A 21,979-nucleotide genomic window follows, 5' to 3' on the forward strand; every position below is an offset into this window, starting at 1 on the left:
ACCCTTCCCTCCTACACAGCCCAGAACCCTCCATTTTGCTTACATCCATGTGCCTGTAAGAGTCCTTAGATGTCCCTGTTGTATCAGCCTCTACCACCACCCCTAGCAGTGTACTACAGGCACCCACCATTCTGTGTACAACAAAAACATATCACTGACATCGCCCCTGAACTTTCCTCCACTCACCTCTGGCATTGGCCATTGCCACCCTGGGAAAAAAGGTGCTGGCTGTCCACTCTATCTATGCGTCTCATAATCTTATACACACTATCAAGTCACTTCTCATCCTCCTTCGCTCCAAACAGAAAAGCCCGAGCTCACTCATCCTTTCCTCACAAGACATGTTCTCTAATCCAGGCAGCATCCTGGTAAATCTCCTCTGCACTCTCTCTAAAGCTTCTGCATCCTACCTATAATGAGGTGACCAGAAGTGAACACAATACTCTGTCTAACCAGAATTTTATAGAGCTGCAACATTACCTTCTGACTCTTGAACTCAACCCCCTGACCAATGAAGGCCAGCACACCATACGCCTTCTTAACCATCCTATCATCTTGTGCGGCAACTTTGAAGGATCTATGGATGTGGACCCCAACATCCCTCTGTTCCTGCACACTGCTAAGAATCCTGCAATTAACCTTGTATTCTGCCTTCAAGTTCAATCTTCCAAAGTGTATCACTTCACGCTTTTCAGGATTGAATTCCACCTACCACTTCTCCGTCCAACTCTGCATTCTGCCTTACATCCCTTTGTAACTTACAACAACCTTCCACACTATCCACAACACCTCCAACCTTTGTGTCATCTGCAAACTTACTAACCCACCCCTCCACTTCCTCATCCAAGTCACTTATAAAAATCAGAAAGAGTAGGGGTCCTGAACAGACCCCTGTGGAACACTACTAGTCATCGACCTCCCGGCAGAATGCTCTCCATCTACTACCCTCTGCCTTCTGTGGGCAAGCCAATTTCGAATTCACGCAGCCAACTCTCCATGGATCCCATACCCCATGACCTTCTCCATGAGCCTACCATGGGGAATCTTGTCAAATGCCTTAAAGTCCAGAAACACCACATCCGCTGCTCTACCTTCATAAATTTGTTTTGGCACCTCAAAGTTAATGTTTCAGGTCAAAGACTTTTATCAGACTGGAAAATAGAAAATAAGTTGCAGAGAGGGTGGGGAAAGGATGGATAGGACAAAAGGAATATCTCTGATAGGATGTGACTTTGTTTGCCATGGTGAGAAGCTATTGAAGCCGTCTGTTTGACAGGTTTTACATCAGTAACATACACCGTACTCCAGATGTGGTCTCCCCAATTTCCTTTTACTGTAACATAACCTCCTTACTTTTATATTCAATTTCCCTAGCATTAAATGATAACATGCTGTTAACTTTCCTAATTACTTGCTGAACCTGCACACTGGCCTTTTGCAAATCATGCACTAGGATACCTAGATTCTTCTGCATCTGAGCTCTGCAATCTCTTACCATTTCGAAAATAAGCTTCTTTATTTTTCCTGAGAAAAATAGACAATAACACTTTCACACATTCTGTATCGTTTGCCAGATCTTTGCCCATTCTCTTAACCTATATATTTGTACCTTCCTTTTATTTTCGTCACAATTACTTTCCTACATATCTTTGTCTCATTAGCAAATTTACCAAACTTTCAGTGCCTTCATCCAAGTCACTGAGAGCCCAGCACTGATTCTTATAACACACCACAGCCTACTCTCCATTTTTTGTTTGCCAGCCGATCTTCCTTCTAATCCCAAATGTTACATCCTATATTGTAAACATTATTTTCCCAATAATCTTTGATGTAGCACATTATCGCCTTCTGGAGATCTGAGTGCATCCACCGATTTCCCCTCAATCCATAGCACGTTTTCAAAGAACTCTCATAAATTAGTAAACAATTCCCTATTCACAGAACCATGATAACCTTCAACTTTTCTATGTGTCTTGTTCTAATGTCTTAATAGCAGCTTTTAAGTTTTCCTATGACAAATGTCAAGCTAATTGGCCTGTACTTTCCAGATTACATTCCCCTTCCTCTTTGAACAAAGGAGTTTCTATTGCTATTTTCCAATTTTATGGAACTTTCCCTGAATTTAGGAAATTTTAGAAAACTAAAAATGATATCAACTATTTAGATAATATAAGATACGATATCTTTATTAGTCACATGTACATCGAAACACACAGTGAAATGCATCTTTTGTGTAGAATGTTCTGGGGACAGCCCACAAGTGTCGCCACGCTTCCGGCGCCAACATAGCATGCCCACAACTTCCTAACCTGTGTGTCTTTGGAATGTGGGAGGAAACCAGAGCACTCGGAGGAAACCCACGCAGTCACGGGGAGAACAGACAAACTCCTTACAGACAGTGGCCGGAATTGAACCCAGGTCGCTGGCACTGTAAGGATGAAATCCATCAGGACCCAGGACTTGTCAGTCCACAGGTGCAACAATTTGAACAGTACCACTTTGGGTATAAGTTTCCCAACTTCCTCTGACCCTTCCAATTAGTCACATTGATACAGCACAGAAATATGCACTTCAGCCCACAGAGTCTACACTGACATTAATCCCATACTTTATTCTCCCCACATTCTCACTGTCCTCTCAGATTCTACCACTCATCTACACACACATAGCAATTCAGAGCGGCCAATTAACCTACCAACCCACGTCTTTATGAAGTGGGAGGAAACCGGAACAGCCAGAGGAAACCCATGCAGTCACAAGCAGAACATGTGAACGCCACACAGACAGTACCCAGGGCCAGGATTGAAGCTGGGTGTCTGGCACTGTGAGGCAGTGGTTCTATTAGCTGCGCCACTGTGCCACAGATTTGCATCTATTTCTCGAATGCTAGTTTTATCCTCTATACTGAAGAACGATGCAAATTACTTTAATCATGGAAAACAAGAAGACAGCAGTAGAATAAATTCCCCATACTTGTTTTCTATAGGGCCACTACTCCCTTTGTTAACTCTTCTTTCTTTAAATATCAATGGAATCTCCTGTATCTTTTTATATTTCTGGCCAGCCTTATCGCAAAGTTGTACCACACAGAAACAAACCCTACACCCCAACTCATTCATGCTGACGAAGGTGCCTATCTCAGCTGGTCCCATTTGCCTGCATTTAGCCCACATCCCTCTAAACCTTTCCTATGCACGTACAGTGGCATGCAAAAGTTTGAGCACCCCTGGTCAAAATTTCTGTTACTGTGAATAGCTAAGCGAATAAAAGATGACTTGATTTCCAAAAGGCATAAAGTTAAAGATGACACATTTCTTTACTATTTTAAGCAAGATTACTTTTTTATTACCATCTTTTACAGTTTCAAAATAAAAAAAGGAAAAGGGCCCAAAGCAAAAAAGTTTGGGCACCCTGCAAGGTCAGGACTTAGTAACATCCCCTTTGGTAAGTATCACAGCTTGTAAACGCTTTCTGTAGCCAGCTAACAGTCTTTCGATTCTTGTCTGAGGGATTTTCATCTATTCTTCCTTGCAAAGGCTTCTAGTTCTGTGAGATTCTTGAGCCGTCTTGCATGCACTGCTCTTTTGAAGTCTATCCACAGATTTTCGATGATGTTTAGGTCAGGGGACTATGAGGGCCATGGCAAATCCTTCAGCTTGTGCCTCTTGAGGTAGTCCATTGTGGATTTTGAGGTGTGTTTAGGATCGTTATCCTGTTGTAGAAGCAATCCTCTTTTCATCTTCAGCTTTTTACGGTGTGATGTTTGCTTCCAGAATTTGCTGGTATTTAATTGAATTCATTCTTCCCTCTACCAGTGAAATGTTCCCCGTGCCACTGGCTGTAACACAAGCCCAAAGCATGATTAATCCACCCCTGTGCTTAACAGTTGGAGAGGTGTTCTTTTCATGAAATTCTGCACCCTTTTTTCTCCAAACACACCTTTGCTCATTGCGGCCAAAAAGTTCTATTTTAACTTCATCAGTCCATAGGACTTGTTTCCAAAATGCATCAGGCTTGTTTAGAGGTTCCTTTGCAAACTTCTGACGCTGAATTTTGTGGTGAGGATGCAGGAAAGATTTTCTTCTGATGACTCTTCCATGAAGGTCATATTTGTGCAGATGTCGCTGCACAGTAGAACAGTGCACCACCACTCCAGAGTCTGCTAAATCTTCCTGAAGGTCTTTTGCAGTCAAATGGGGGGTTTTAATTTGCCTTTTTAGCAGTCCTATGAGCAGTTCTCTCAGAAAGCTTTCCTGGTCTTCCAGACCTCAACTTGACCTCCACCGTTCCTGTTAACTGCCATTTCTTAATTACATTACAAACTGAGGGAACGGCTTACTGAAAACGCTTTGCTATCTTCTTATAGCCTTCTCTTGCTTTGTGGGCATCATTTATTTTAATTTTCAGAGTGCTAGGCAGCTGCTTAGAGAAGCCCATGGCTGCTGATTGTTGGGACAAGGTTTGAGGAGTCAGGGTATTTATAAAGCTTTGAAATTTGCATCACTTGGCCTTTCCTAACGATGACCGTGAACAGCCATAGCCCTAACAAGCTAATGAAGGTCTGAGACCTGGGTAAAAGTTATCTGAGAGCTCAAATCTCTTGGGGTGCCCAAACTTTTGCATGGTGCTCCTTTCTTTTTTTCACATAAAATTGTACAAAACAAAAATAATACACTAATCTTGCTTAAAATATTGAAAAGGTGTTTCATCTTTAACTTTATGACTTTTGGAGATGAGTTCATCTTCTACTCACTTAAATATTCACAGTAACAGAAATTTTGACCAGGGGTGCCCAAACCTTTGCATGCCACTGTACTGGTCCAAATGTTTTTTTTAAACATTGTCGTAGTTCCTGCCTCTGCCACTCCCTCTGGCAGCTCGTTCCATTTACCCACCACACTCTGCGTGCCAAACTTGCCCCTCAGCTCCCCTTTAAACCTTTCCCCTCTCACCTTAAACCTACGCCCTCTAGTTTTAGACTCCCTACCCTGGGGAAAAAGACTATGGCCCCTCATGATTTTTACAAACCTCTAAGGTCACCCCTCAGCCTCTTTTGCTCCAGGGAAAATTGTCCCAGCCTATCTAGTCTCTCCTTATAACTCAAGCTGCCCAGTTCTGGCAACACCTTTGTAAATCTTCTCCACACGCCCTCTAGCTTAATCACATCCTTTCTATTTATCCTGTATTCTACTTTTCCTACCTTACCTTTGCTTGTTTAAATAATCTCCCCCAAACTTCTGACCTGCCAATTGTCATTGATCTTTAGTCAACCACGGATGGTGGATCTGCTTCTTGGAATTCTCTTTCTTGTTGGAAGAATCTATTCTATGTCAGTAGCTCATCAAAGTGGAATGGATGGAGTATGATGGAATGGATGGGGCAGGCACGGTAGTGTAGCGGTTAGCGTAACACTATTACAGTGCCAGCGACCCAGGTTCAATTCCAGCTGCTGTCTGTAAGGAGTTTTACGTTCTCCCCGTGTCTGTGTGGGTTTCCGGCGGGTGCTCCGGTTTCCTCCCACATTCCAAAGGCATACGGGTTAGGAAGTTGTGGGCATGCTACGTTGGCGCCAGAAGCATGGCGACACTTGCGGGCTGCCCCCCAGAACACTCTACGCAAAAGATGCATTTCACTGTGTGTTTCGATGTACATGTGACTAATAAAGAAATCTTATCTTATGAAAGAACATAAAACATCTCTAAGGCATTAAGGCTTAGACGCAGTAAAAGGCACAGAAGCAGAAGCCACCGTGGATTAGAAATGAGCGAGGATATCTGGAGTAGAGTAGCATATTTCAGCTCATTCATAATCAATTAACAATGACTTGCCCACACACAATAAAAGCATGTTACACTCAGAAGTCAATGACTAATAAGGCGTGGATCTACACAGAAGACTGGTTCCTTCAGTGATAAAATGGTAAGAGGCAATACAGACATCATGCAAGGCAACAGCACTGAATTTCCACTGTATGCATTAGTGATTGGATGTGCATATTCAGGTAATGCTCACTTCTTCAGACACAAAAACATTTAACCATGAAAACTTTTGTCCTCATACACTCCATAACCATTGGGTTACAAGTAATACATTTCCCCTGGCAGCAATACAACTTGATTCCTCTTCATTGCTGGAGTTAAATATTTCTAATAATTAGTGAAGGTCTCAATCAGATCACTGCAGTTTGGAAGATGGTGATCATGAAAGAACTTAAATTAGCTCAATGAGCTAATTAATTCATAACAAGTTATAACAGTACAGCCAAATACTGTTTCCCTCAAATAATACACTGCATGGTGACACAGGATTTACTACAGTGTGATCAGTTTCCAGGTGCAAGATGCTTCCCTGCAACCCTTTGAATGCAAAATACAATAAAACAGCTGAAAATAATTCTGTCCTCAGCTGTCAAACCAGAGACTGAGTTCAAGGTTTGACTAACATCTGGGGTTAATTGCACAGGTTATGCAAATCAAGATAAACTCCAAGCTTGATCATTCATCAACTAATGTCCACAACTGGACACGTGTGCGTGGTGTGGTAGAAGGACAGGCAAGCACTAAATTTCACTGATATGTAAGTGACATATCTCATGCATGGGCTTACACAGCAGCTATTCAAACTTGGCTTTTTCAGCAGATTAGTGCAGTGGCATCATTGCAAATGAGCTCAAACCCATCTTCTAACTGTACTCACTGGATGGCACCCAAAGCTGGAACTACAGTCCACTGTCTTCAGTTCCTCTCTTAACTAAATACAGGAGTTTTACAGAGTGCAAGAATGGGGCAATCACTGTTATTGACACTTAAACCATGTGAATTAGAAATGTTGCTGGATAAAGTGGGAATACACATGCACCATTGGTATTACTGACAAAAATTAGTGTCAAAAGACTGCCCGAAAAAGGCTACTTGGACTCAGCTGACAAACATTCCAAGGAATGTGCTTACCTTGCTGGAGGTGGGGATCTCTGCTTTGGTTTCTCTTTCTCTCGTTCTCTGTCTTTTTGTGCTCTCTCTTTTTCTTCTCGCTTTGCTCGCTCTCGTTCCCACTCCTCTTTTCTTCGTTGCCGCTCTTTGTCACGTTCGCGCTCTCTGTCCCGCTCTCGCTCTCGTATCCTGTTTCCTCGTTCTCTTTCCCTTTCTCTCTCCCTCTCACGCTGTTCTCGATGTCTGTCTCGCTCTCTTTCGCGTTCCCTTTCTCTCTCCCTTTCCCTCTCCCTTTCCTGGCATGGAAAGGAAAAAAAGACCATGTTCACTGACAACTTTAAAGCAGCATTAAAAACTCTTACGCTCCAACTAGAGCACTAGCTAGCAAAGCAAGTGCTGAACTCACTCAAGGTACATAGATGACGAGGTCAGTGTTCACTTCGCTAGCCTAGTTTATCTTAGCTGGGTCAGCAGTTGGAGCTCTGGATGTAGGCTCAAGGAAGGGGGTGGGGGTTCCAACTAAGGATATACAATGTGTGTGCCCATCAACAAGGACAGAATTGAACCCAATAGCTAGCGAAGGGTTAAAAGGTACCAGTCTATGAAAAGAGACAGCCTTCTGAGGGCGTGGAGTAGAAGAGAAAGATGGGGGAAAATGAGTGTTTCATTTCAGATCATTCATGCACAAATGACTGATTTGCAACAGTGTCAAATTGTGTAATATTTTCCATTTCTGGGTGATGTATGACACTGACTGGAGCATCTGGAGTAGCATTAGCATTACACAATAGGGAGGGAACAGGTGAGTCGCCCATTCATATAAACAGGCCAGATTAACTCATTCAATATTAAAGAAAATCCCAAGGCATTTCATGTACATCAAGGTCAAGTGAGCAGCCAGGGAAAGAGTAGGGACCAAAATGGCAATCTGTGCATGGGATCAGAGGATGCAGGTGAGGTCTTAAATGAATATTTCTCATCTGTATTTACCAAAGACATTTTAGTTGTAGAGTTCAGGGAGGGGGACAGTGAAATTCTGGAACATATTGTCATTAAGGAGGCATTAGATGTCTTAGTGGGCTTAGAGGTGGACAAATCCCCAAGCCCTGATGAGATGTATCCTAGGCTGCTATGGGAGGAAAGTGAGATTACTCTTTGTATCTTCCTGAAGGACAGATAATATGATACCTTGATTCAAAGTTTCAGGGAGATCACCTCTCATTCATCTGAATCCTTGGGACAACAAGCTCACTACAATCAGTTTGCACTTATTAACTTGCTAGTTCTCCCCAAGCTACCTGACAATCTATGAATAAAATATGATCTGCTCCCAGTCATTCAAATTAATTTTTGTGCTAAAGTTTGAGTTATCTTACCACATGCATAACAGGAGGTGGCTATTCCAACCACTGTGTCTGTGCTAGCACCCAGGGGAGCAATCCCATTCCCCCTCTTTATTTCCCTGCATCTTATCTTCTCATACCCATGTCCATCAACTCCCCTTTCTGTCATTAACCTACACTAAGGGTTAAATTACAATGGTCATTAACCTGTCAGCACATCTTTAGGACAAGGGAGGAAACTAGAGCACCCATGGAGTTATGGAGAGAATGTTTACACTCTGCACAGACAGCCCAGAGGTCAGAATCAACCCCAGGTCCTTGGAGCTGTGAGGCAGTAGCACTAATTATTGAAGCAAGATTCTTTTGATTATCCATTAACTTAAATCACATCAGCAACACAGCAAAGAGAATATAGCATTACACTTTTGAACTAGATCATCTGAATTAAGGGCTGTAATAAAGACTGCAAGCTCATAGAGAATAAAAGCACAGGCCTTTATCTCATTTGACATCAATGAGTCACAGCACTGTTAGAAAGCTTTCCCACAGCTGCCACTGTAAAGAGAATCGCTCTTCCACGTGGAAATGAAATTCAAGGTCCTCTTTTATTATCTAATCTTGAAATCAGCACTTTACCCATGGCACTTCATGAGCTAACAGCCAGCTCTCATGACATAGGGCAGTACCAGTGGTATAATAGTGCAGTTACTGCCTCACAGCTCTAGCAACCCAGAATTAATCCTGACCTCCACTGTAGGCTGTGGTATTTGTACACTCTTTGTGTAATTGAACGAGCTTCCTCCAGATGTTCTGGTTTCCTCCCACATCCCAAAGATGTGTGGATTGGTAGGTTAACTGGCAATTGTAAGTTGTCCCTTATGTGTAGTTGGTAAAATCTGTGGGGAGGTGATGGGAAGTGGGGAGAAGAAATTGGATTAGTGCAAATGGATGGGGGGAGACCTGCTAGAGTTTTTTTTTAAATTATGAGACACATAGATAGGGTAGACAGTCAGAATCTTTCCCCCAGGATAGAAATGTCAAACACCACAGCATAAGCTTTTAAGGTTGGGGGGTGGGGGGGGGGGGGGGGGGGGGGGGGGGGGGGGGGGGGTGGGAGGAGTTTAATGGCGATGTGAGGGGCAAGTTTTTTTTTTACGCAGAGCGTGGTAGGTGCCTGCAATGGGTTACCAGGGGTAGTAGTGGAAGCAGGCAGTTTGGGAGTTTAAGAGACTTTTAGATGGACACATGAATATGAAGGGAATGGAGGGATGTGGATGATATAAAGGAAGACGACATTTAATATAAATTGGCATCAAGAATGGCTTATCCAGTGCTGTACTGTTCTATGTTCTATGATACTTGATGTTGTTCCAGATTCCAGTATCTGTAGGCTCTTTTGTCTGGATACTTGAGGGTTGGCGCAGACTCGGTGTATTCAAGGGCCTGTTTCCATGCTGCATGACTTTCAGTGTTTCTAGGGCAATCCAGATAAATTCAGCAGTAACAGCTGAAATTTTGGTGTGTGCACAGAAAGACCCCACCCACAAGAAATAGAGTTGTCAGCCAATTGGCCCCTTGAGCCCACTCCACCCAGAAGATCAGGCTGATCACATCTTGGCCTCAGCTCCACCTTCCTCCCTTGATTCCTCTACAAACCAAAACTATTGAATGCTTTTTCTGCTGCATCTACCTGGGGTAGAGAATTCCAAAAACTCAACACTCTGGGGGGGAAACATTCCCTCCCAACTGTCTTAAACAGGCAGCATCTTATTCTGCTCCTCATTTCCAGGTTCCTTCACAGAGAAACATTCTCTCAGCATCTCTCTTAAAACAAGACAAAAGATTAGCTGCCAATGTGCACGTGGATCAAAGTATTCTATAGTAATACAAATAGTAAGAAGGTAGTACATGGAAAACTGTGGGGGTAACAAGGACACAAATGGGACCTAGCACATGGACACAGAGGGTACTTTGTATCCATCTTCAACAGGGAAGAGGGTGCTTCCAAATTAACAGTGAAGGAGAAAATAGTTGAGACACCAGATATGTTAAGAATTAATAGCGTAGAAGTATCATCAAAATTGGTTGAACTTGAAATAGCTATTTCACCAGCACTAGTATGGAGAAAACCGCAGGGACAATGACCATAATATTCCACTGCTCTTTGGATAAAGGGATGGTGTCAAAGGACGGGAGAGTGGTGAATATTACTTCTTTGTCCAAAACAAAAGTAAGGATAAAACCAGCAACTAGAGACCAGTTAGTTCAACCTCAGTGGCTGCAAGGTGTTTAGAAACATTGATCCAGGAGAGAATTAATAGTCATCAAGAAGCAAATGGATTAATTAAGGCAAACAGGCATAGATTGGTTTAGGACAAAATATTTTAACCAACTTGACTGAAAGCTTTGCTATGCAACAGGTTTTTTAAGCAAAGTTGAAGCATGTGGCATAAAAGGGACATTGATAGTATGTACACAAAGTCGGCTAAATAGACAGACAATAGAGGGTCTTGGTGAATGGTTACTTATCAGACTGAAGAAAGCTGAAAATTGACAGCACCCCCCCCCCCCCCCCCCCAAGATCAGTGTTAGGGCAATTGCTTTTTTTTGACTTACACCTGGGGGCACAATCCACCATTTCTAAATTTGTAGATGACACAAAACTTGGCAGTATTATAAACAAAGAGGACAGTGATAAATTGAAGCAGGATATAAACAGGCTGGTAGGATGGGCAGGAAGATGGCAGAGAAATGAGAGGTGATCCATTTGGTAGAAAGAATGAGAGAGCAAGAGAGAATAAAGGGTACTGTTCTAAAAGGGGTGGAGGAGCAGAGGGCCCTGGGAGTATGTGTGACGCATCATTGAAAGTGGCAGGGTAGGTTAAGAAAGAAGTCAATAACTATTTATCCGCAGAGGCACGGAGTATAGCACAGGGATGTCCTGCTGAACCTTTGTGCTCAATGCTCCAGTTGAGGCCAGATCTGTGTTTTACAATTTCAGTGGACTCATTGTAGGGGGTATGTGGAGACATTGGAGAGGATCCAGCAGAGATTAATGAGAATGGTTTCTGGAATGAAGAACTACAGTTATGTAGATTAGAGAGGTTGGGATTGTTTTCTTTGAAATGAAGGCAGGGAGGAGATCTGCAGAACTATACAAAATGATAAAGATGGAATGGATAATGGGGGGCTGTTCCCATTGATGGGGCTTTACCACTGCAAGTTTAAGCCATGTACATAGGCTGCTCCCAGAAAACCATAGAACCATACAGTACAAAACAGGCCCTTTGGCCCACCATGTTGTACCGTCCATCTAACCCTTTCCTCCCGCATATCCCTCTATCTCACATTCCTCCATATGCCTATCCAACAAACTCTTGAACCTGTCCAACGTATCTGCCTCCACCACCACCCCAGGCAGTGCATTCCATGGGTGAAAAACCTCCCCTTGACATCTCCCCTGAACCTCCCACCCATAACCTTAAAGCCATGCCCTCTTGTCTTGAGCATTGGTGCCCTGGGAAGGAGGCACTGACTGTCTACTCTATCTATTTCTCTCAACATTTTATATACCTCTATCATATCTCCTCTCATCCTCCTCCTTTCCAGTGAATAAAGCCCTAGCACCTTAAGCCTCTCCTCATATTCCATACGCTCTAATCCAGGCAGCATCCTGGTAAATCTCCTCTGCACCCTCTCGAACGCCTCCACATCCTTCCTATAATGCGGTGACCAGAACTGAACAAAGTACTCTAAGTGTGGTCTAACTAGAGTTTTGTAAAGCTGCATCATCACTTCATGGCTCTTAAACTCAATCCCACGACTTATGAAAGCTAACATCCCATAGGCCTTCTTAACTGCTCTATCCACCTGTGAGGCAACTTTCAGTGAACTGTGAATATGAACCCCCAGATCCCTCTGCTCCTCTACACTGCCAAGTACCTTGCCACTTACCTTGTACTCTGCCCTGGAGTATGTCCTTCCAAAGTGTACCACCTCACACTTCTCCGGATTGAACTCCATCTGTCACTTGTCAGCCCAGCTCTGCATCCTATTAATATCCCTCTGTAAGCTCCGAGAGCCCTCCACACTATCCACAACACCGCCGATCTTAGTGTCGTCCGCAAACTTACTAACCCAGCCTTCCACCCCCTCATCTAAGTCATCTATAAATATCACAAAAAGTGGAGGTCCCAGAACCGATCCCTGCGGGACACCACTAGTCACTGCCCTCCAATCCGAGGGCACTCCCTCCACCACAACCCTCTGCTTTCTACAGGCAAGCCAATTCCTAATCCACACAGTCAAGCTTCCCTGGATCCCTTGGCCTCTGACCTTCTGAAGAAGCCTACCACGAGGAACCTTATCAAATGCCTTACTAAAATCCATATAGACCACATCCACCTCACCACCCTCATCAATCTTCCTTGTCACCTCCTCAAAGAACTCTATCAGGCTTGTTAGGCAAGATCTTCTCTTCACAAAGCCATGCTGGCTGTCCTTAATCAGTCCATGATTCTCTAGGTGTTCATAGATCCTATCCCTTAGAATCCTTTCTAACAGCTTACCCACCACAGACGTGAGACTCACCAGTCTGTAATTCCCTGGACTATCCCTACGACCTTTTTTGAACAAGGGGACAACATTCGCCACCCGCCAATCCTCCGGCACCATCCCCGTGGACAACGAGGACTCAAAGATCCTTACCAGCGTTTCAACAATCTCCTCCCTCGCCTCTCGAAGCAGCCTGGGGAATATCCCATCAGGCCCCGGAGATTTATCTGTCTTGATATTATTTAACAACTTCAACACATCCTCTCTCTTGATATCTACAACCTCGAGAACATTACCCTTACCAGTGCTCCCTTCCACGTCATCAAGACCCCTTGGTGAATACCGAAGAGAAGTATTCATTGAGAACTTCTCCCACTTCCGCCGCCTCCAGGCACATTCTCCCACCTTTGTCTTTAAAAGCATACAGTCATTGCTTTTATTAAAAGAGACACATTACAAAAGAAAATTATCCTAATAATAGAACCAATTAGGTCCCACATGGCATAGTGTGTCCAATTCTGGCCACTACGTTTTTGAAGGGACATCAAGGCCTTGAGAAGGATGAAGAAGATTTACTTGCATGTCTCAGGGACAAGGAATTTCATTTCTGTGAGAAGAGTGGAGAAGTTGGGACTGTTTTCTTTAGAGCAAAGTTAAAGGAAGATTCATGGTCATGTAGTTTTGTGAAACTAAATATGAAATTATTTCCAGTGGCATGAAGAACTGTAACCAGGGGATACAGTTAAGGTACTGCAAGGTAACTAGAAGGTCATTGAGAATTATTTTTCATGGCGAGTCAAGAGATCTGGAACATGCTGCCTAAAAGTCTGATGAAAACAAATTCAATGTAAGCTTTCAAAAGGTAGGCAGATAAATACTTGAGGGAACAACTGCGCAGGCTGTGGAGACAATGAGGGTAATGATTATCGTCGAACAAATCTTCCAGAGCAGGTACAGGCATGAGCCAAATAGCCCCATGCTGTATTACTCCAGGAGCCTTGACTGATACAATGATGAACTGAAGAACTATAATCTCCTTGTAGTTTCTGCAAACCAATTCCTTGACTAGTCTGTTCACTTCAGTAAGGGTTCACCAACAGCGATTTCAGAACTTTGGTTGCGATTGTGAAAAGGAGAGTGAAAGAACAGGAAATTGCTCAGGCTGGAATAGATTCAATAGCACATAATTATTTTCTCAAAGTGCTTACCCTATAATGATAGTCTGCCTCTGTCCACTGGACCCTGAAGTTCTCATATTGCCCACCACGCCAATATCGTTCAACTTCATGCTCATAGTAGGGAGTTATATAGGGATCAGGTCTAATGGCAAGATAGAAAAAAAAGTTAAGTGAGCTGTAGTTTCCATTCTGCAATGCATAATGGTGAGCTTACAGTATGCTAGTAATACATAACAAAAGATCCCTCTTTACAACTTTGGCTGTTCTGCAATGATGTCAGTCTTCCACCATTGCCATCTGTGTATAGGATTACACCATCAACACCAGCACCTGCTGGGCACTATTTACAACCCTTACCCAATACCTGCACATTTTCCCACCAGATGATCAGGAGTGGGAATCCAGGCTGGTCACGTAATGCCACTGGAAACACTACAAGTATCTCATCTGCTCAGTACAAACCAACCACCACTCTGGTTTGTATCTTTCTGTACATACGATAATTGCGCCACCAAGTGTTCTGGCAGTAGCTGCACTCCCAGTTTGGAACCTGCGGCTGAGGTTTCAGTGCTTCTAAAGTACATCGAGGCGGCAGAAGAAAGACAACTACTGCAAGGAGTACAGACAAATTTGGGAACTTGTCCCGGGGGGTTCCCAGGCAACAGCTTACAAGCTCAGTGAACTATCACATGGCAATCACGGATCATCTTTACTAAAGCAGTCAATGTAAAATAAAATTGCCTGTTCACGTCTCCTGTTGTGACACGTTTCTCCACCAGCTATTTCAGTGCCTGTGTGAGAGTTGAGTAGTTTCTGTTGGAGTGGTGAGCAGAGATGGCAAAATAACACAGCATTTGCAAGGAAAGGAACAGGTCATTTTAAGCAAAAGGGCTGGAAGAATCTGGTACATCTGTCCAACCAATATGTATTATAACTCTCATACCAATGTCAGTCACAATGGCACTCTCACAGAGGAGGGGCAGAGGACAGAATGAGTAATGCTGGCCCATTCATTTATCAGTACTCTACCTTAGGGAGATCACTGTTTACTCGTTGGTCTAGTGGATTCATCTCTAGAACCAAGCCTCTGGAAATTTTTAAATTCATTCATGACATGATGAGAGCCAAGCTCAGTCCTAATTATCCATTTCTGGATGCATTAACTTGGTGGTGAACTGTCTTCTTGAATCAGTGGGGCAGTGGCAGGGAAGGCACTCCCACTGTGTTCAGGTAACAGTTGTAGGATTTTGACCTGAGATGATGTTGGAATGGTATGTGAATTGGAGGTTCTAGATTGAGGCAATATCATTTTTATTGATGCAAGTGATTTAGCAAAAATATACTAGAAACAGCTACTTGATGGTAAATCAATCTCAGAGCAATAGCGGGTATTCAAAGGCTCCAGGATAAATAGGTTTACATAACAACCGTGTAGGACTTCCAACATGAGAACACCCAGATGACATGGTGGAGGGAGATAAGGCAAAAAGGGCAAAGTTGTGCAAGACACAGAGATACAGCAAAAGTCTGAAGGACTATAAAAAGTATAGGAGTGAAATTAAGAGTGAAATTAAAACAAGGATATGAATTAAAAATCTAAAGATGTTTCAAATATATAAAAAGGTCAAACTAAGGACAGAGTCGGGCCTATTAGGTACCAAAAAAGTAACACACGTATGGAAGCACAGAATATAATGAAAATTTTGTGGCTGTCTTCAGAATAGCAGGGGACAATGCTTCCTGTAGATAAATTAACAAGTATTAAATAATGGATAGGATAAACACTGTAAAGAGAAACTATTAAGGAAGTTATCAACTTTAAAAGATGAAGCACCAGGCCAATTTAAAATATATCCCAGGCAGTTAAAAAAAAAGAAATTGCAGATGTTCTGACCATTTTCAATCCTGTCTGACTACAGGAACAGTGCCTGTATTTTAGAAGACCGCTAATGTACTCTTGTTGAATGAGAGAAGAATGTATAAATGAAGTAGTTACAGGTCAACTTCAGTGGCAGGCAATTGGTTGGAATCCATTCTAAGGAGTAGTATGAATCATCATTTAGAAAGAACAATTAGGTTCCGATAGCATGGATTTGTGAAGGGAAGGCCACACTCCTCTCGCTTGATTGGATTTTTCAGATAATAAGGTTGATGAGTTTCGTTGTAGTCCAAGGGTACTGATAAGGTCCCACATGACTGGCTGGTCACAAAAAGTAAAAAGCCCAAGGAATCCAAGAAAGATACTAAACTGCTTCACTGGCAGGAAGCAAAGGCTAATGATTGATGGTGTTTTGTGACTGGAAGGCTGCGACCAGTGGGGATCCACAGAGCTCAGCACCTTGCTTTTCATTATATATATTAAGAATTTAGATTTCAATGTAGGGGCACGAAGAAGAAATTTGCTGAAAAGAGAAAGGCGGCCATGTGGCTGCCAGTGAGGAAAGCTTTAGACTTCAGGGAGATGGATGGTCTGGTCATTTGGGCAGAAAAGGAGTGGATGGAATTTAGTCCAAAGAGGTGAACGTTTTTTGTGGATGTGATGATATCATCAACTGCTCCACCCCTTCCACCCCTCTGCAGCCCCCCCCCCCCCCAAAAAACAATTAATGGAAGGATACCAAACAGAGAAACCTTACACACAAGGCCTTGAGGATAGCAGGAAATAATGGTGGACCTCGTCTAGTGATTGAGCTCAATAAATTAGCTTTAGTAAAAATAATTACTGGAGAAATTAGTGGTGCTGAAAGGCAATAAATTCCCAGGACCTGATGACCTGTGACTTTCAAGATGGCAGCTTTGGAGATGGTGAATGCACAAGTTGTCAGCTTCCAAAATTCCACAGATTCTAGAACAGTTTCTAGACGGTGAAAAGCAGCAAATGTTTAAGGAAGGAGATTAAAAACAGGAAACATAAATCAGTTGGCCTGACAGCAGCATCAGAGAAAATGCTGGAATCTATTAAGTATTACCTATAAGTAGAGGTTGGACAAAGTTGGACTGTTTTCACTGGAGCGGAGGCTGAGGGGTGACCTGATAGAAGTTTATAAAATTATGAGATGCGTAGATAAGATAGTCAGAGTCATTTTCCCCAGGGTGGAAATGTCAAATACTAGGGGACATAGCTTTAAAGTGAGAGGGGGAAAAGTTTAAGGGAAATTTATGAGGCAAGTTTTGTTTTTACACAGACATGCACATGAACAGGGAGGGAATGGAGGAATAAAGAACACGTGTAGGTAGATGGGATTAGTTTAATTTGGCATCACAGTCACCACAGACACGGTGGTCCGAAGGGCCCGTTCCTATGTTGTCTGTTTAACAATCACAAGATCACAAGATCACAAAAGAAACACAGTTTCAACAGGGCACTTCAAAAGAAAGGGAAATCATGTTTGATAAATTTGGAGATTTTTGAGACTGAAGCTACCAGGATAGCACAAAGCAGTTGATGTGATGTATATGGGCTTTCAAAGTGCCATGCAGAAGGTTATTAAAATTAGATGGGGTGAGGTAGGTGGGGGCTCATACTCCTAAATGACAATGGGGATGACTCAGCCCACAAGGTCCTTGCCAGTTCCCAGGGAAGCAATCCCATTATTCCCATTCGTCTGCCACTTATTCTCTTTCACACATGTCCATCAACTCCCCTGCTTTTTTTTTGCTATTAACTTACACTAAGGCTGTAATTTAGTGATGAATTAATCTATCAGCCCATCTTTGGGATGCAGGAGGAAACCCACATGGTGATGGAGAGAATGTGCAAACTCCACGCACACTGCACCTCTGGTCAGGATCAAACATGGGTCAGTGGAGCTGCGAGGCAGTACCACCAACTGCTTTGCCACTGTGTAACCCTAAGAGGTCATGAATTGAAGACTGACTAATGCATAGAAAATGGTAGGAACAAACAGATCATTTCTGGGCTGAGAGGCTATGACTAATAGGATCCTGACTGGGTTACTGCTGGGGAACTCACCATTCCAGTGAATGGGAGAATGCTGTAAATAGGAGTGGTTGATAAGAAATAAGAGTTAACTGGGAGATCACAAAAGGAACAGTTCCTTTGAAAAACTGAAATGGGAAGGGAGGGGGAATGTACATCTGGTGTGGAATTCTACTGATGCTGGCAGAAATTACCATGTCCACGGTGACTTGGTTGTACGGATTCAGAATTGGCTTGCCCATTCAAGATAGGGTAGTGGTGGAAGGGTGTTATTCTGGTAGCAGGTCTGTGACTAGTGGTGTTCCACAGGGATCATTGCTGGGACCTATTGTGTGCATGATGTATATAAGTGACTTGGATAAACATGTAGATGGGTGGATTAGTAAATTTGCAGATGACACACAGGTTGGTGGAGTTGTGGACAGTGTAGAGGGCTGTCAAAGGATAAAGCAGAATATAGATCAATTACAGATATGGGTGGAGAAATGGCAGGAGAAATTTAATCCAGGCAAGTGTGAGATGTCGCACTTTTGGGAGATCAAATGTAATGGGAAAGTGTACAGTTAATGGGAAATGTAAAGGGACAGTACAGAGTAATTGCAGGACCCTTAAGTGTTGATGTACAGAGGGATCTTGGGGTCCAAGTCCATAGCTCCCTGAAAGTGGCTACACGTTGATAAGTAAAGGCGGCATATGGCATGCTTGCCTTTATTAGTCAAGACACTGAGTTCAAGAGTCAGGAAGCTATTTTGCAGCTTTAGGCGGCATCTGGAGTATTGTATTCAGTTGTGGTCGCCCCATTATAGAAAGAATGTGGAGGCTTTGGAGAGGGTGCAGAAATTGTTCATCATGATGCTGCCTGGATTAGAGGTCATGTGCTATGAGGAGAGGTTGAACAAACTTGGGTTGTTTTCTTTGGAGCAGTGGAAGCTGAGAGGAGACTTAGAAGTTTATAAGATTATGAGAGGCATAGATAGACAGCCAGTATCTTTTTCCCAGGTCAAAATGTCTAATACTAGAGGTCATGCATTTAATGTGAGAGGGGCAGGTTCAAAGGAGATGTGTGCGGCAAGTTTTTCTTTAGAGAATGGTGGGTGCCTGGAATACACTGCCGGGGTGATAGTGGAGGCAAATACAATAGAGGTGCTTAAGAGGCTCTTAGATAGGATAGACTTGAAGGCAGATGGGACTAATTTAGTTAGGCTTTTAATTACTGGTTTAATTAGTTTGGCACAATTAGTTTGGCTGTCCTCTGTTGCAATGTTCTACATTCCATGTTAATGCCAGCATTGATGTACAAAGGGACCTTGGTGTCCAAGTCCATAACTCCCTGAAAGTGGCCATGCAAGTACATAGGGTGGTAAAGACACATGGCTTGGTTGCTTTCATTGGTCAGGGCAATAACAGTCAGGAAGTCACAGTGAAGCTGTATAAAACTTTGGCTAGGCTGCACTTAGAGTATTGTGTGCAATTCTGGTCATCCCATTACAGGAAAGATGTGGAGGCTTTTGAAAGGCTACAGAAGGGGTTTATCAGAATGCTGCCTGGACTACAGGGCATGAGCTACAAGGAGAGCTTGGACAAACTTGCGTTGTTTTCTCTGAAGTGTCAGAAGCTGTTGGGAGACCTGATAGAAGTTTATAAAATTATGAGAGGCATAGATAGGGTAGACAGTCAGAATTGTCAAGTGTTAGAGGACATGCATTTAAGAGGAGGAAAGTTTAAAAGGGGATGTGCAGGGCAAGTATTTTTTTAAATCAGAGTGGTAGGTGCCTGGAACGGGCTGCCAGGGGAGTAGTGGAAGCAGATACGACAGTGACATTTAAGAGGCTGTTAGATACATACGTGAATATGCAGAGAATGGAGGGATATGGATCATGTGCAGGCAGAAGGGATTTAGTTTAATTCAGCATTGTGTTCGTCACAGACACTGTGGGGTGAAAGGCCTGTTCTTGTGCTGTACTATGTTCTATGGTGGGATGGAAGACGAGGACAAGGGTCACTCCAACCTTGATCTATCCAGGAGGAGAAGTGATGAGAGCAGAAGTGCAGGAAACAGATGAGATATGGTCAAGGGCAATGGTAGAGGTAAGCCACGGTTCAGGAAGACATCGCGAGAGGCCCGCACGTGGAAAGTGCTGTCACTGCTGCAACCTCAACAGAGATGGAGGAACAGGGAGAATGAAGTGGAATCCTAATAGAAGGCAGGGAGGGAGGAAGGATAGTATAAATCGCCATAGGAGTCTTTAGGCTTATAATGGATGCTCGTTATTGTCCTATCCCTGGTGATGGAGACAGTAATCAAGAAAGCGAAGAGGGTTGGTAGTTTAACTGGTTCAATGTAAATAGTCCCTAATGAATTGGGGAGTGGTAGAATCTGGTGGGAGTTGATGTAGCACAAAAATAGGCCCTTTTGGCCCACCACATCCACGCCCACCGTGATGCCTATGTTGTACAATTCTGAGCAGTGAAGATGAGAGCAGGATGGAAACTGGCAGCAAAAGTAATGTAATTTTCAAGTTCACTACCAATCAGTACTAGTGCAGTCACAATGTGGTAGAAGCTCGTCTCTCTGATTGGAGGCCTATGACTAGTGGTGTACCCCAGGGATCGGTGTTGGGTCCGTTGTTGTTTATCATCTACATTAATTATTCAGATGATAATGTGGTAAACTGGATGAGTAAATTTGCAGATGACACCAAAATTGGGGGCGTAGTGGACAGTGAGGAAGGCTATCAAAGCTTGCAGCGTGATCTTGACCAGCTGGGAAAATGGGCTGAATATGGCAGATGGAACTTAATGCAGACATGTGCAAGATGTTGCACTTTGGGAGGACAAACCCGGGTAAGACTTACACAATGAATGGTAGGGTCCTGAGGTGTGCCGTAGAACAAAGCGACCTGGGAATACAGGTCCATGGATCCTTGAAATTGGCATCACAGGTAGATAGGGTCGTAAAGAGAGCTTTTGGCACTTTGGCCTTCATAAATCCGGGGCACTGAGTACAGGAGTTGGGATGTTATGTAAAAGTTGGACAAAACTTTGGTGAGGCTGAATTTGGAGTACTGTGTGCAGTTCTGGTCACCTACCTACAGGAAAGATATCAATAAGCTTGAAAGGGTGTAGAGAAAATTTACAAGGATGTTGCTGGGACTTGAGGACCCGAGTTATAGGGAAAGGTTGAATAGGTTAGGAATTTATTCCCTGGAACGCAGGAGAATGAGGGGAGTTTTTATAGAGGTATACAAAATTATGAGGGGTATAGATAGGGTGAATGCATGCAGGCCTTTTCCCCTCAGGTTGGATGAGACTAAAACTAGAGGACAGGTTTAGGGTGAAATGTGAAATATTTAAGGGGAATCTTGAGGGGAAACTTCTTCACTCAGAGGGTGGTGCGAGTGTGGAATGAGCTGCCAGCGGAAGTGGTGGATACAGATTCAATTGTAACATTTAAGAGAAGTTTGGATAGGTACATGGATGGGAGGGGTCTGGAGGGATGTGGTCTGGGTGCAGGTAGACGGGACTAGGTAAAGGATCAGGTCGGGATGGCACGTAGGACAAAAGTGCCACTCATCAAACAAAACCATAAAGGACAGCATCTATGCTGCATATGGAGACAATCTGCACCATTTTGAAAAAGAATTGTGAATGGATCTGAGCAAGATTCAGCAGAAATAGTTTTGAACACACAGTCCAGACTTAGCATTAATTGAAAGGCAATATGCAGAACTGATCAGGCAGCAGGCAAACTCTCTACTGCAATTACAGCAATATTTTCAAATCGTATATTTAAAATTGACTCCTTCCCAGTGAAACTGTGACAGCTGTGAAAATCTACACCGCCTCTCAACTTCACAATTTAAACAATAATTAAACCTCCCCCTTTAAAAGTAACTACTTTCTCTTGCTCATGTTGGTCTCAACACAATAGCTTGTCCCATCAAATGGAAATTTTGCACAGCTTAGTCCAAAGATTTTCTCAGTAGCCATCAAATATTCAGCAACAAATGGTTGATTTGAAAGTGTTTTAATTTT

At 43.2% G+C, this 21,979-nt stretch overlaps 1 protein-coding gene across 1 annotated transcript in view; it reads right to left on the bottom strand.

Moving 5' to 3' along the window:
• Positions 1-21,979, bottom strand: part of zc3h18 (zinc finger CCCH-type containing 18) — a 185,936-nt gene that overhangs the window by 100,880 nt on the left and 63,077 nt on the right. Inside the window, 2 exon segments of the mRNA XM_052028145.1 lie at positions 6,951-7,225; positions 14,035-14,146. Coding sequence (XP_051884105.1) covers positions 6,951-7,225; positions 14,035-14,146 — 387 coding nt within the window.

Source organism: Pristis pectinata, chromosome 13, assembly GCF_009764475.1.
Source record: "Pristis pectinata isolate sPriPec2 chromosome 13, sPriPec2.1.pri, whole genome shotgun sequence".
NCBI classification, from domain to species: domain Eukaryota; kingdom Metazoa; phylum Chordata; class Chondrichthyes; order Rhinopristiformes; family Pristidae; genus Pristis; species Pristis pectinata.